This window comes from Micrasema longulum, unplaced genomic scaffold (assembly GCF_059751315.1).
Source record: "Micrasema longulum isolate JH-2025_06_02 unplaced genomic scaffold, ASM5975131v1 h1tg001050l, whole genome shotgun sequence".
NCBI classification, from domain to species: Eukaryota; Metazoa; Arthropoda; class Insecta; order Trichoptera; family Brachycentridae; genus Micrasema; species Micrasema longulum.
Genome location: NW_028278238.1, coordinates 577,518 through 595,014, shown reverse-complemented (window position 1 = coordinate 595,014; position 17,497 = coordinate 577,518). Strand labels below are relative to the sequence as shown.

Genomic DNA, 17,497 nt, shown 5'->3' with positions numbered 1-17,497 from the left:
GATTTTCAATTTTTTTTCTACGAACGCCAGAGCCATGAAGATTTATACAATATGAACTCAATCCGAAAATAAAATATTTGAAAAATCAATATTTTATCATACAAGCATAAAAAATATAGTCAATAATGTTTTTAATACGTCCAAATTCTTGCGGACGGGCTAGATTTCCTCTATAGGGAGTTATTTAGATCTAAACTTAATGCAACAGAGAGGGAAAATATCCTTGAAAAGTGATTATGGAAGTCTAGGCATTTACAGGGCTTATGACATGTCATTGGCTGATTTTTAATAGCCGCCGTACACGCTGTGTAACTTTCACTATTCTGCCCATGTTTAAACATCCACATTAACTCAACTCTGCCATGTTACGGTAATGTGGATATTTAAACATGGGCAGAATGGTGAGCGTTACACAGCGTGTAAAGAGTCAGATATTCTAATCACCTTTTCGAATAATGTTTTCGTCGATGTATTTTAATACATTTTTTTTTCATATTTTCGTTCTTATGATTTACCCAAATAATTTAATTTCGGGACCACTTTCAACGTGTTGTAAATCTCACTATTAGAAAATAAGAATGCAGCTGTGGTAGAGTGGGGTTCGTACTTACCTCTGATCCGTGAGTCCGCGATACGGGACCACGGAACCACCATCCGGTCAAATTGTGTTTTTTTAATGTAGAAGAATTTAGTATTAAACGTGTGACCGGACTTGTGAAATATTTAAGTTTTCGCCCAACACTCGTTACTTTATCGACTGTCGAAAATGTTAAGAGCTTATACTTTTATTGATAAAATTTATTTATTTAAATTTCCTACTGTGTATCGCTACGTCATCCGACTTCCTCTCAACACAATTATATCTCGGCACTTAATAAAAATGTCCCATAAAAGTCGTATGATCCGCTGAATTTATTGGTCAATCAAAATGGGTACTAGTTTATTTGATGGGCGTCTCGTTTAATGATTGTAAGAAATCGGTTTGTGATCCAAAATATAAATAATGTTCTCTTTAGATATAAAAGCACCGGAATAAAGATTTTTGATTGGTATTTACTAATGATAAATAGAAAGTCAAAAAAGAATATTAATTCCCAACAAGTGCAACAATTGGGGCTTCCAGTTTCGGCGAAAATATTCAAGTATTCAAAATACTCAAGACTGAGACGAGATTCGGAGACCAAGTCACGAAATTTCTAGATTTTTCGAGACTATTCGGTTGTAGCAATAATTCGTAAAAAAATGTGCATGTGGTAAATACGTCACATCACGGGTGCTTTTAATGGAACTTTTTGTTCAAATAAATCAATACTTGCCAACCAAATATCTCTTTATCACCAAACATAGAGCAGAATAGGCTATTTAGAATAACATAACAATAAAATCTTCTTAAATCAACAACTAGTTAATGGTGGAATCGGCTAGCAACCAGCAGCCATCGTGTTTCAGACAGACCTAAGAGAAAACATGTTTTTTAATGATTTTTTATATTTATTCATACAAATACATTTATTTATTTTTTACATACATATGGCACCTCAATATGGTAAACAGTAAACTCAAACATCGGGAAAATCATCAAGGAGTTTTCTACTCAAATCCCTCCCACTAAGGAAAATCCAGTCCTTAACTACTTTCTTGAAAACAGTTTTTGTCCTTGAGAGCTTCATACGCTCTTCCAAAATATTGAACGCTCTCGGTGCGATAAATGAGAGATGTCTCCGAGAAAAAGTCGTACGGGTTTTGGGTATGTTATAACTCGTGCTCTGGGCAAACCTCGTACGGACATTTTGTTGAGACCTCTCCTTATTTAATTTGGTAATGTATCCAAAATAAAATAAGTTACTTGGATTGTAATTCTACTTTATTTTTTATAAAATATACAAAGGGTATATTGTGACGCGTTTCGTCTTGTTAGGACATTTTCAAACAAACTAACTTAAATATTTACAAAGTTTCCTTATACACTAAAAATAATTGCTATTTTATGTTTGTGGATTTCTATACAAGCCAAAATAAGTAGAGTAATTAAAATTCTATTAGGGTATACTGAGTATATTAGAGGAATATTTTGGTTATATTGGGGAAAAACCTTCGATTATTTAAAAACATGTGTAAGGGTATGACTTTAAAATTAATGTAATAATTATAAAAATATTGATTTTATTTATACAGGTTTATTTTGAAAATTATTGTTGAAATTCTACATTGGTGTTTTACACAGGTTTCATTCATGTTTAATGTCAACTAAGGTAAAATACATTCAGATTTTATAATATTATTTCATTTAAATTTAATTTATTGGGAACATTACAAGTTTTTATATATTTAGTAGGTATATAATTAAAAAAAAAATTAAAAATATTATACTCGTACATAATATGGAATAACAAATTTACAATAACAAGATTACAATTATAAATAATTTAGTTTTTATTTTTGAAAATATTAAGTAAAGGTGAATTAACTAGGTTTAACTGTTCCTTTATAAGTATATTAGCAGGGTTATTGTCATTTTTTATTATTTCTAGCTGTTCTAATAGATTGAGTCTAAAGCCTTTATTTTCTATGTGTAATGGTTCAGCAATAGAAATTATTTTTAGTATATAAGGAAACTTTGTAAATATTTAAGTTAGTTTGTTTGAAAATGTCCTAACAAGACGAAACGCGTCACAATATACCCTTTGTATATTTTATAAAAAATAAAGTAGAATTACAATCCAATAAACTTGTTTTATTTTTGGTAAAATACCAAATTAAATATGGAATTCTACCAATTGTCTGCATACACAATAAATACCTCTCCTTATTGTTCGACCAGAAGTGTGTAAGTGCTTCTTTTAGGTACAGTTGTCTCACATCTAGCACCTTCATGTTTTGGAACAACTGTTCTGACGGGTATGTTGGAGGGCGCCGGAATATTATTCACAATAATAATTTCTGTGAAATTATGAGAGGCTTTAAAATAAATGCCATACAACCCCCCAGCCAGCTATTCCATAGGTTGCAGTGGATTGAAACAGAGCAAAGTACACACTTCTGAGAGTGCCAATATCCAGAATTTCTCTAAGAGAACAGAATAGATGGCACATATATATTACCAAAAATCTAATAATAACGAACCCCAAACTCTATGAGGCCAAGGGTCTTGTGTTGAGTTGGGATACAACATAACGGAAAGTGCAAGCATGTACATAATTAAACAATAGCAAAAATAAAAAGTAAGTGTTAGATAATATTCATAATAAAAAATAAAATATTCAAATTATTGTAAGACGTTACTCCCCATTATGTACGCGAGAATTGTTTTTCCTTAGTACTTAAACACATATATTTCTCTATAAAACACACAGTTTTCCCTGAAGATGGCTCATGCAATGGTAGCCGAAACGTCGGATCAAATCCAACATACACGGTATCACCCAAAAAAGATACATAATATTGTTTTTCCTTATTCGTAATGGGGAACGTTAATGTAAATATTATATTTGTGTTGAATTTATATAAAAAATATATTTAAAAGCAATATTGTATACTTTTAAAAAATATTTTTTAAAATTACATAAACACACATATATTTCAAAGGGCATCGAAACAACACGCTTAATAGTGTTTAAATGTATGCAATATCTCGCTGCAGTCTCCTGCAATGGTCTTTTCCCTTAGACAAAATCCAGACTTGTTCACTCTTGCTGAAAACGGATTTCGTTTTGGAGAACTTAATATGTTCATCCAGGAAATTGAACACTCTTGGGGCCGCAAAAGAGGAATTCCTCTGAGCAAACGTCGTACGTGTTTTTGGAGAATGAAATAATTCGAAATCAAATCATTCAAAAGTATTCTGCTGGGATCTACTCTTGTGGCCGCATGACCATAAATGTGTCAATGATTTTTTTTTTAAAATAAAAAAAATTGTCTAATGTCGAGTACCTTCATGAATTGGAATAAGCTTCAATTGATTCGGCTTTAGCTAATTGAAAAATTGTAGTTTTGACCTGGACAGTGTGTTTTTTTGCTTTGCGATGTCCTTTATTTAATGCCGGCTACTGTATCAATGTATTTAAGTTTTTTTTATTGATCAAGGATTTCAAATAGCTAATATTTTGTATTGTTTGTTTTTATAATACATATTTTTTTTAGAATCCATCACCTAAAAGCCCAAACAACGCAGTTAATCATCCTTCGTTACACCCATGTTGTTTCCTTGAGTACCAGTTAGATAGTTAGATCACGTAATGAAAGTTAATTACTAAATAACACATTTCAAGCCGCTTACGGAATTAATTATAAGCTTAGAATGCAGTTAAAAGTTCATTAATCACTAATTACCGACAGGGGACGGACACCGTGCGTGATATAAATAATACGAAATATAATAAAGTAAATATTACTTGTGTAGGTAGGCGTTAACCACTACTGAATTCTTATGTCTATTTGGTATTTATAATTAGGATTTAGTGCGCTTTATTCGAAATATTCATTTATTATTTTATTTATTTATTTATTATCATATTATATTACATACACAAAATTATAATTTGTACAAAGTAGCTTTGATTATCTAACATACACAAAATTATAATTTGTACAAAGTAGCTTTGATTATCTAACTAGGGTTATTTACCCCGTTCTAAGATAGTTAAAAAAATAGAAAAAAACAGTAATCAATATTTAGAAACAGTTCTAAAGATAGTGGATAAAGTTAAAAATAAAGTAAAAAATGTAGTTAAAACATAGTAAAAATGTTGTAAAAAATATTAAGCAAAAACATGGTAAAAACAAAGTAATAAATGTAGTGAAAACATAGTAAAAAACATTAAAAGTATGTATAAAAAAATATTTTAAAACTCAGTAAAATGCAATATAAAAACAGAATACACAGTAAGATACATATTAAAAGTAATAGTAAAAAAAAAATGTATGTGTATTGCAAAAATCATATTTTAAAACATGGCAAAATACCAAGTAGTGAGAGGAAAAAAAAATTGTAAAAAAAAGTAAAAGATGTAATAAAAAAAATGTGTAAACAAATCATTTTTTTTATTTAAATTTTTAAAAAAACATAGTAAAAACAAATTACAAAGTCATGATGATCTTAAATATGAAATCAGTAAATTAGTATTATTAACTTATGTACGGACATTGTCCGTAATTCATAGGGAAAAATATTACAATATAAGAACAGTTGAAATAAAATAAAATATGTAAGCACATCGCATAAGTACTGTGCAGATATTGAGCAGAGAAAAAAGTTACTGCCGTGGGCTATTAGGCTATTCTTTGCCGACAATCTCATGATAGCCCTTAGAGCAGCGGTTTCCCGTATAATCGCCGTACATACTCTGATTTTTTACCGCGTGTAAGAAAAAAATAATAAATCCCATACCACTGAACTTCTCATGTAAATAGGTTTCAAATTCAGTAGGACTCATATAAATATTAGATAATTTGTACACATAGAGTAGAGCAGTCCAGAAACCGCATACGCGCATCAAATTGAATCCAACTTAACTACTCACAAATGAGTAATTTTACGTTTTGGCCATTAGTTATTCAGTAGACGTCGCTTAATACGCAACTTCCGATTTAAATTCAACTATGCCGTGTTAAGTTGTTTGCAAGTGTCAATATACTGTGATTTTTTTTTCAAAACTCTAAATAATATAGTTGATTCGCCGTATCTTTTACAAAATATTTATTTCCGTTGTCCTCTTCGCTATACCAGATTAAATTCTCTTTTTTATGTACCAACTTGTAAAAACAATTATACCTCGAATTCATTCATTAGACGTACCTGTAGAAATTATAATGGACTCAGTATTGATGTAGACATTTTTGACTGCACGTTGCATTTGTACAGAAAATTTCTTCATGGGGTCGATTATTTGGGATAGTTGCTGAATGTGCATCTTGAATGTTTTATGCTATGTATATGTTCCGCATGTAATGTATATGTTTGTGTATGTTTTATATGTGCGTTCATGTGTGTGCGTGGATGGCTCGGAGTGTACATTCGGTATTTTTATTTATTTTAATTTATTACCTCCATGGAAAACGCAAATGTTAACAATTATTCTTTTCTCATTTGAAATTCTTATTTATTTATTTTTTTGTCACATTTAATGTTTATATCTTTTGCATAATTTATGAAAACTAATTGGTCTTTTTATGTTAAAAAATTCTTGTTTTTAATACTTATTATGTATGACTGTATGTTTTCTTAATAAAAAAAAAATTTAAAAACACTGCTGGGATAAAAAAAAAATACAGTAGAATCACACTTCACGTGTAAGAAGCGAATTCACAAGTAATATTATTTAAGAATCCGATTATTTTACCATCTGTCAAATTGTTAAATAAAAGTACGTGGACATTTTGTTAGTATTGTCAGGGTAGTGGAATTTTTATCCGGCTTTCTATTTATAAGCCTTAGAATAATATCAAGCGTTATTATACAGGCGCCGTGGCGCAGTTGTTTAGACGGCTAACTGTGAAACTGGCGTCGCGGGTTCGATTCCCGCCAGTTGCAAAAAAAAAATCCAATAAAGTTTTATTTCTCAATTGGTCTGGGTGTTGTGTTGTATTTTTCTTTACCTTCTTCCATATGCCCTCTATCCCACCTGCTGACAAGCCTTAAAATACAGGCTTAGCGGGTTATTCCTTTAAAAAAAAAAACTTTATTACTAAACGATTTTTTTTAACGTTTACGTTAACCTAATAAAAGTACCTGTTTTTTCCCTAATAAAAGTCCAGTCAGTAAATATTTTTTTGTTGTAACACAAAATTATCTTATATTTGTGTATATTGTTCACGGTCTGGCAACACTACGACGCCACTTCACGCATGCGCGCATACGGGTTGTCGAATAGAGGGGGGACTTTTGGACACAGTACGATGTATACAAACTTGGTTCTACGCGCCTTCTGTGATATTATTATTCTATGATTTTGTACATAATGTATAAATTTTTAAAAAAGAAATCAAAATAAGTATCCTAAATAACAATAATAATTGTAACTATGATCCCATTGTTGTGTTTCAGCTTCCGACGGGGCGGAGCTGAGCGGCGTGCGCAAGGTGCGCGTGGTGCGCAATGGGCGGCGCGAGGGGCTCGTGCGCTCGCGGGCGAGGGGCGCAGCGCTGGCCACCGCCCCCGTGCTGACCTTCCTGGACTCGCACGTGGAGTGCAACGAGCTGTGGCTGGAGCCCCTTCTGCAGCGGGTCAAGGAGGTCTGTACGCATCTTGCCTACCGTAAACCGGCGTGACTTTGCGCGATCATCGTGAAAATTTATCACTACTGCCAGACATATTTATTTTATTTTATTTTTCATTTTATATACTTTTACATTGTTTGTATTCTACTTTTTATACAAAAATTTTAATAAATAAAATAAACATGAATGATATTAGAAATACAACAAATAGTAAAATCAGTCTAGTTTTTATATTAGACAATGACAATACAACAATTAATATTTGAATGGACAAAATCCAATATATTTATTTATACTTTAACATTGTTTGTATTATTTTTTTATACAGAAGAATGTTCCCTCACTGGGGTGTCCCGTGCCGAGGGAAATATTTTACAAAATGTGAAACATGCCTTAGATTAGTTATTTAACAAAGTTAACATAATGATAATAATAAAAATACGTAATTAATCTAATCAACCTAATTATCATTAACATAATAAACAATATAAACTAAAATAATCATAACAAACAACCGTAAATTAATACAGACCAATAGAACAAATTGCATACACATTTTACCTATTTGGCTTGATCCACTCATCGATCCGTGCGCAACCCACCTCCACTTATGAAGGATAAAATATGTGGCATTTATGTAAAGAGTTAGCTGATTTGACTTAATTAATAATCCACAACTATTCCCTTTCCGCTCCTAATGATGCATAGAGCACTGCATTGGTACACCAATCGCAGCATATCTTGATCATTTTTGTTACATGAAAGTAATATTCTTTTCATCATGTCGGGAATCGAACTCGAGACCGCTTGCGTGGTAGGCGAACGCGCTGACCATTACACCACGAGACCGACTGATTGTACAGGGGAGCCATTTAACGTTTCTTGCAACAAAAAAAATATGAAAAAATAATTATTAGCGTTCTCATAATTAACCCAAATATTTCCATTTTAGTGGCCATTTTCAACGAGTTGTACATAACTCTTTATTAGAAAATGGAAATCAAGTTAGTGTGGGGATTAAATCACGGACGTCTGGCCCGTGAGTCCGCAATATTAGCCTCGGGACCACAACCCGATTCTTTCTCTTACACACAATTTTGTGTTCTATCTTAGAATTAACTGTAAATGCGTAACCTTTGGATAAAATGTTTGCATTTTTAATGTTTTCAAATGCAACTTTTATTCTATTTACGTGTACTTGTTTACCTATCAATATTTTAAAATTGTACGACATATTGAAATTAATACATTTTTCCTATTTTTTAAATATTTTTTTTATTAATTTTTCACGCCCATAAGGCTTTTACATACATGTAAGTTATATAAAACATGAGTATATAAACAACATAAAATTTAAAAAATACAATATAAATCAATAAAAGATAGAACAGTGTTTAGAAGTATAATTGTATAATTTTGATTTAATAGCATAATTATACATTTTTACAATTTAAGAAAATTTCACTTGTTATATTTTTACTAAAACTAAAATCCCACCAAGCCACTTTTTGTAGCTTGTTGGTGAAGATTATATTTATACTGACTTAATAATATTATTTACATTTATAAAAACAATGAATAACATATAAAAATTAACAGCCGGAAAGATCAGAATAAACATGTTTATACAAATAATAATATATAAATTTATTTTTTAAATACAAGAAAATATATGAAAAAATAAAATATTTACACCTAAGCTACTATTCATATATAAACTCTTGATCAATGCAGTGGCCTATGCTCCATTAGGTGCGGAAAGGTAATGATGATGATGATTGGCGGATTATTACTCTGAGCAGCAAACACACAGCCAGTTGATTATCTTCGCGACAAATTTATTCTCAAATAGGTGATTTTTTATTAAAGGGTGCCATGATGTAAAATCGACAAACAATTACTATTAAGGACTAGTAGTAACACAATATAATGTCATAATAAACAAAAGACGGGTGTCGCGTCATGATCTATTCGCAAATGCAACGAATACGCCCGCCCCGTCACCCCCACACGCGTCGCAATGAGACGGTCGAAACCCGTCACGCGCGAAATGCGCACATCTTTTGCCGAACATTCAACCGCCGAACGCTCGGCGCTTCCGCTGAATTTCGGTATTCGGCCAAATTCGTGGCATCTCCAGTCAATACCTAGACTGAGAATCTGTGGGAAACTAATGGACGAATAAATACGTTGTTACTATTCGTTTCACTCGGTTTATTTATTATGATTGATTAATAACACCAAAACGATAGAATACAAAAGAACATAAATCATAAGCTGCTAAAAATGTGATACAATAACCTTTAGTATAGTCGGAGTGTATTTCTGGCGAAAAGCGAGTACTGCCGCGGATGATGAAATAAGAAATATGTCGGCTACAGACAATGGTCTCACATTCCATTTACTCCGTTCTCTTTTATTGTATTATCGCACTTTTCCCATCACTGCATTTCTTTTATGTCATGGAGTAGAATAGATATTCTCTATGACTTCAGACTATACCCGTCATCTTGAATCTTAGCTCCTTGATTTATAATGCATTATACATTTTTTTATTACAATCTCGCTAAGTATTTGCTTATGGCGAAAACAGATCGTGTAAATATCACCATCATCATCATTACCTTTCCGCACCTAATGGAGCATAGGCCACTGCATTGGTACACCAATCGCAGCGTATCTTGTCCGATTGTTGTGAACTTATAAATTTGATTAATGTGCGAGTGCCTGGTCGAGTTACCCGATGTAATACTCTGTTCTACTGCGGTCCATTATCGACCAATTACAGCGCGAATGAATTCTATCCTATTTTATTTGATCAATATTGTGCTTCGTGTGGAACTAATGAATCGAGTATTTTGCCTTGTAAGGATGGAAAGCGTAATTTGAAATGGACACGCTGAAAACTAGACAGGAGTGGACTAAAGAAAATTTTATTTATTAGTTCCATACGAAGCACAATATTGATAGAATGTAATAGGATAGAATTCATTAGTTAAGTATATCTTGATAAAGGAGCTTGTAAAGCTTTGAAACCGGTCGGTAGAAATAACAAAAAATAAGCGGTCAAAAACGAAATTGTTTTATTTATTTTATTATAATGAATAACCGCAAAGTTAGTGCTTCAAATATAAAATTTATCTAGTTGGTTATTAGACGAGTTATTATTGGAAAATTTATTAATATTTAATGGAGATTACCTTATTCGAGTAACACGTTTAATGTGAAAATGAAAGTAGTTTGATTAATTCTAACTCTGAAGAAACAAATTTAATGTATTACTTGATCAAACCAATTAGCTCATCCGACTTCCATTAACCCTTTTCTACCCAGGTTTTTTACACGTACGTGTTTAAAGCTGTAGTTACATAATAAGCAATAATAATTTTTCAGAATTCGCAAATCATCTTATATCCGAAAACAATGAATTTAATCAAGAAACGGGTGTAGAAATTTTGCATGTCAATAAAAATGGTTTTCGTTTAGATAATTTAGAACGATTAGAAATTAGTAAAGCCATTAATCAAAAACTTCAAATAATAAATAATCAATTAAATTTAACTTCGAGTCCTCTTTTAAAACTATTCCCGTCATGATTTATTTTATCTTCTTTCTCTCTCTTTCTTTCAATTTTCTGTCTCTTTCATACAATATTTTATTATATAAATAGCAACGCGTGTAATTATAAGTTAGTTGAATTCCTGACGATGAGGCAGTAACCTCGAAACCGGTCGAAGTGTAATTAAAAAAATTAAAGTGGTTTATACAAATTTATAAACAAATAAGAGTAATGTTATTGTTTATTTTGCATAAAATTGTCTGCCTTAAAAAAGGTTGTACCTAGTTAGGCAGATTAGACATGATCCAGAGAAATCTATTACCTAAGTGTTTATGTAGTAGATAAATAAATTGTTATTTTTGTTAATGAACCATAATTATTATTATTATCATTGATTCTTATATAAAAGCTAAGTATTAAAGTAAAAATGGTTTAAAATTTAAATGATTTAAAGATAGTAAAAACAACGAGAAGCGACTCACTTTAATAGCTGTTTTATGTTCATTTAAACCTTCCCCTGTCGTTATATTTTCTAGTGAACTTTTTTTTAAATGTAACTTTTGATACATAATGTTATTTTTACATTGGCAGGTTTATTGCCAAATGGCAATTTCTTCCAACCAACCGATTAAATAAAAGTTTTATTTTTATAATTCAAGTTACAAAACATATTCAATAGAAAAAAAAAATCTTAAGATACGTAAAAATAGAAATAACTATTTGCACATAATCAGGTTAGTATTAAGGGACCGACAACATAACATAATTTGAACTTGGGCGGTAGCCTTCGATGGTCAAATAAAACAATGTAAAACTTGGATAAATAAATCATTGACTATTGATTTTTTAGTAGTATGTACAAAAAGCATAATTATTTTTAAAAATTAGTTCAATTTTTAAGCATTTTTTTCTAACGGAAACCTAGACAACGAACGGGTTAAATGACAATAATTTTGCGAAACTTCTAATTACCTATGGAGAGCAATTAACATTACAACTTGTTACTTAGTAATCAGTGGAAATCAAAAGATTTCGCGATAATCGTAAATGCATATTGCTACAAGTACATGTATAATGAATTCAAGATGAGATCTTAATTGATTATTTTGTAACGTAACTATTTACTTTTTATAAATTGGACAATTAAATTTTAATTCAAAATCACCGTACCCATCCTTTGACTTGTGTATATTTAATATTATCAGAAGTTTGTGGTACTATTTATTTGGTACAAACAAGAAAAATCTAGATATTTCATATTTTCCTGTATCGAAAGATTTCTTACAATCATATTACTTCATTGAAATAGGTTTATCTGGAATATGTTTTTTGCTGAAATAATTCATTTACCAGACAAAACCAAGAATGCCCTTTGGCTTGTAAATAATAATAAGACAACGAATTACAAACAAGAACGAATTCAACTTACACGAGATCACCTAAAAGTATGCATATTTATTACTTACAAGAACTTAAAAAAATATTTTAATGTAGTGCTTATTATTTTACTAATCGAAAATGATTCATTCGTAATCTCGGATGTTGAAATATAGTAGATTCGAACCCCAGCTATCCGGATCGTTATCAGGAAATATAAAATAAAGGAGATGTTATAATAGCAAATAGTAAGTTTATGTTTTAAATGTGATTCCAATTCGCCATATTATTTCAAAAGTAATCAAAAACTGATCTTAGAGAACGTTTGGCAATGTTAATCCGGATAGTTGCAGTTTTACTGTAATGAAATACATTTATTTATTTAAATAATCACTAAAATTCAACGGTTTCAATTGGGACAATGTGAGTTTTTTGCAAATTTCGGTTATTTGCTGTATTTTTTTTTATTAAATGAAATGTGATCTTATATAAAATAATTTTATTTAATTTTCAGTATTTTCTTTCGTGTTCTTAAATACACAAATAATAAATAAACTTATATTTGTAACATTTATAACACAGTTTTTGTCTTTGTAATAATTTATTATGAAGTGCTAAGTGAATGTCGATTCAATCAGTATTTTATTTATTATCAACATTTTGTTAGAACCACAGATTGTGTATTATCTATTCAGTGGTTAGAACAAACCTACTCGTTTTAATTTTGCCAGAACTTTTATTTACTGTTTTTTTCACAACTTTCATAATTTAATTGTGACTAATTTATCTTTTTAAAGGTTTTCTTTACGTACTCTTTTTTCTAACCATTTGTGTGGTACTTTTATCTAATCCATCTCGTCTGTCTAAGATTCTGGTTATTTTGTGTGTGAGGCATTTGTCTAAAATTTAATATACGAATTTGTCAAAAGCAGCCTTGTATGGAAATAAGAGAAAATGAAAAAAAACATTTGAAATTATGTCACATGCAATGTGTATACAGTTTTCTTTTTTTGTTGCCAATTTCCATAATATATAACTTTTTATTATGATTCGCGTGGGAGTTTCTGTGGGAAGTAAGTTGTATTGTTCTTGTAATGGTATATCTTTGGTTGAATTTCTAGAACATTTTCTTTTTTCTCTATCTGGAACAGTTGTCTGTCTCCATTAGTTAGATTAATTACCCTAATATCTCTTCTCAACTTCCTTACTCCGAGTGTTTATGATGGACCGGAAACAATAGATTTGTTCTTTTGAATGTTTTTTAATTGGTATTTGACACCACAATTGAAATTTCGTTGTAGTTGAAATAACTAAGTGATTTGATTCTCAGCGCAGTGGTTTTTATTATGAAATTTTGCAATCAGAAAGTTGGTGTTTTTTTGATTGTTGGAAATAAATTTCTTTCAGTCATTGAAGATGATTGTATCTTTTCATTTGTATACACAATTGTGTATTTACATAAGAATTATTTAATATAATAATGTTGTCAATTATGTTATTATTAGTTTTTGTTCGTTTTGTCGGGATCTATTATATGATCTATTATACAATATACAATTCCTAGATACTACTACTACTACCATCACGCCATTTCGCCGTAGGGGTAGGCAGAGAGAATGGACCGCCACACACGTCTATCCTGGCATACAATCCTAGCCTCTTCCACATTCATACATCTTGTCATACATGCCCTTCGGTTCTGTCTGCTTTTTACATGACCAGACTTAAGATTTTGGTTTATCTGATCATGCCACGTCTTCCTTGGTCGTCCTCGTCTAACGTTGCCGTTCATTTTTGCCATATTTACTTGTTTTACCATTCTCTCGTCGTCCATTCGTTCCACGTGACCAAACCATCTCAGAGACCCTTTCTTAATCTTATCAATTATACTTGTCTCAAATTTACACTCTCGCCTGATTTCATCATTCGTAACCCTGTCATACATTGATTTCCCACACATTCGTCTAAGAGATCGCATTTCAACCGCGTTCACTCGGCTTTCATCCTTCCTCTGCCAGTTCCATGTTTCACTTCCATACATAAGTGTTGGGACTAAAACTCCTAGATAATTATTATTTACTCCTAGATAAATCCCAATAATTATTTGTTCGTCAAATACCAATTTATAATTCTTAATGATTTTTCACATAACAATTTATAATTCATAATAATTCTTTAAATACCTACCTATTTAAAATTAATCAGGAACCTATTTATAATTCATATTGATTCATCAAATACATATTTATAATTCGTCATTCGCCCCGCATCTCGAGTGTAAAACCGCAGTACATGCAAAAAGTGTAGTTTAAGGATATAGGGGTTTAAAGATTTCACTTTGCTTGAAATACTGGGTTTTTTAAATGTTTCGTTTTTAATTTTTTTCAATGCGTTAATGATTTAATTTAAACTTACTTCCCTTTTACACTTCCAGTTTGTGACTAATAATGTGATTGTTTTACACTTAAACCTCAAAAATGAGAGATTTGCAGTTTTGTAAAAAAAAAAAAAAAAATCTAGATATATTTTGGGGCATTTTCTTTATTTATTTATTTCGGTACATACCACTTTATTTATTTAAACAAAAAAATCCCACATAGGCATGACCTATGCGTGGGATACTAAATCAAGAATACATTTAAATCTACGATGTAGACTGTAAATGTATACATACATATTAAAAATAGAGTATACAAAATGAAAATATACTGTTACATCCAGTTTTTTTGTCAAATACGAGAAAGTAACTTACTTTAGTTTTACACTCATGGTGCGTAGGGGAGAGTGGGGTAATGGCAATACCTAAGTGAAAAACGAAAAACATTGAAGAATGTAAAGTATAAATCAAAACTTATTAATTTAAAATAAAACTTTAATATCTTCCATATAAGATAAGAAATACATATATTAAAAAAGAAATAAAGAACATACGAAATTGAATGAAAAACAATAAGCTTACCGTTTGGAATTACCCTAGGCACACGGGGTAAAGGCGAATATTAACGTTTTTGGCAAAAATCACATACAAACACTTTTGAGCAGCTTTTTTCACTGCTACATTTTTCATAGGCCCATGATTGGCATATCAAGCAGATTATCCAATCTTCATATTTAAAAAAAAATAAATTTACTTAAAAATCTTCACTATACTATGAAGAGAGGAGGAAAGATAGGACGGAAAGATGAAGCAGGAAAAAAGAGGGGGCGTCTCTGACATTCGTGGGCAGATTATTCCACGATCGAGCATCTACTTCTGTGAAAAAGGAGGCTAAAAATTAGAGCTGTGAATGGGTAATCAAAAGGTTGTCTCATTACAAGAACGAAAATATAGTCTATGTTGTGATAGAGGTTGGAAGAGATCTCTCAGATAAATAGGCGGAATGGGACTATTTAAAATATTGTGAAGAAGTGATAGAATGTGAATGTTTCTTCTATGCCTGACACTGAGCCAGTATAGTTGCGTGCGGTATTTGGTTACGTGGTTAAATTAGCTAAGATTAAATATATAACTAATACAAACATTCTGCAATCGTTCAAACTTATCACGCAGTTCAGAATTAGCACCTGGGTAACATACATCTGAGAAAACCGAGGCTTTCACCAGTCTCTTTTCGGTTTTCTCAGTGTTCAGTGGTGTGGAGTGTTAGACGCAGAGAATCTGAAAAGATAAAAATTGAAGCTTTCGAAATGTGGCGTTGGCGGCAAATGCCTCGGATTCCGTCGACGGCCAGACGTACAAATGCATCAGTACTCCAGGAACTGGACATAGGAGAAAAACTTACATCCATGTGCGAAAAAAGAATCCTGCAGTTATTTGGACATATTTCCAGGGGGAACTCTGATAGTTTGGAGGAAACTAAACACCTGGGAATTTTTCGAAGGGACAAGGTCGCGTGGGCGTCAACCGACAAGATGGAGCGGCCTAGTCACCGAATTATCAGAATCATTACTGACGAATGCCTATAAAAGAGCACAAGACCGTTCCAGATGGAGGGAGACTGTCCACAGACGAGCCATGCCTGGAGTCAGGCGTAATCACCATCCTCAGACATGAGGCGCGGATTGAAGAGAGAGAGAACATACATCTGCATAATCAAGGAGTGGGAGAAGTAAGCTCTGGATGTTTATTAATTGGCAAGAAATTCTCCGATCTTTTACGCGAGTGCAAATTGCTATAAAGTTTACTACTAACTTCGTTAACCTGGTCGTGCCACCCTAATAGCTTATACATGATAAAACCTACGTTTTTGACGGAAGTCACGAATGCAGTTTCTGTGCCATTTATTTTGAAAAGATGGAGTGTGGGAACATCCACTTTAGAATACATTTTTTTGCCACTAACAGTGCTATTTGGGTTTTTGTTGGATTATTGTTTCATCGGCCCGAGCGAGAAATTTTTAATGTGATGTGAAAACGGCCTTACGATTTTGATTCATAAATCATCAAATTATTAATTGATTGACAAAAGCACGATCTGTAGAGATTTTTAAAATCCTTAATTAAAATGTAATTAAGGTTTCGACATGTTATGCTGTCGTTTTCTTACATTAACACACCTTTCTACTTCTTATTACATCAGAGAGTAAGATTACAATGATATGAACAATAAAAATAATCATCAGTACTATGCAATACACTTTTTACGTGTACATGTATTAACACCACCGCCCAAATGTTTTTTAGCACACAGTTTATTATTGGTTAAGTGCTCTGCTTGTTGAAGCTATTTACGGAATTCACTACAATACAAAATACTTTATAATTATAATGTCGAAATGATAATAATGGAAGCTATTCTTTATCTTGATCCAAAATTCATTTGTTGTTAGTTTTGAAATAATAATTGTTTGTCAGGGTCTTGTCCCTTAAGACAATGCGTAATTACTTATGTCAATTTTTCGGTTTGTTTTGTCAAATGTAGTTAACAAACAATGGTAAATAAGTATATTTTAGAATATACTATGAGTATTTTTTACGAACTAATTGATATCTTACACAATTTTATTTTGTATAAGTACGAGCATATTTTGTATCTGATATTTTTTAATTAATATTTATATCTACCTTGTGATATAAATAAATAGACAAAGAAAATGTTATTTATTTCAATTCTGTGTAGTAAATTGATTTTTTTTTCAAGAAAAATAAATTTATAAACAAATGGAAAATGTAGCTATTACCTATGGGGAATTCCTTTTGACCGCACTGGTTCGTGCAGCGATAGCTATGTAACTTTTTATTTGGAAAGGTTTGAAGATGACGTTATTGATTTTGCTCCATTAAAGTCCAAAATTTGGCTTCTGTATGTTGATGATATATTCGTTGTCTGGAATTAAGGTTTGGAAA

At 31.4% G+C, this 17,497-nt stretch overlaps 1 protein-coding gene across 1 annotated transcript in view; it reads left to right on the top strand.

Annotated features, from left to right (window-relative positions):
* The window catches only part of Pgant2 (polypeptide N-acetylgalactosaminyltransferase 2), a gene marked incomplete at its 5' end in the record, with an annotated part of 53,008 nt that overhangs the window by 19,169 nt on the left and 16,342 nt on the right, over positions 1 to 17,497 (top strand). Inside the window, one exon of the mRNA XM_088233019.1 lies at positions 7,043 to 7,230. Coding sequence (XP_088089145.1) covers positions 7,043 to 7,230 — 188 coding nt within the window. The remainder of the gene's footprint in view (positions 1 to 7,042; positions 7,231 to 17,497) is intronic.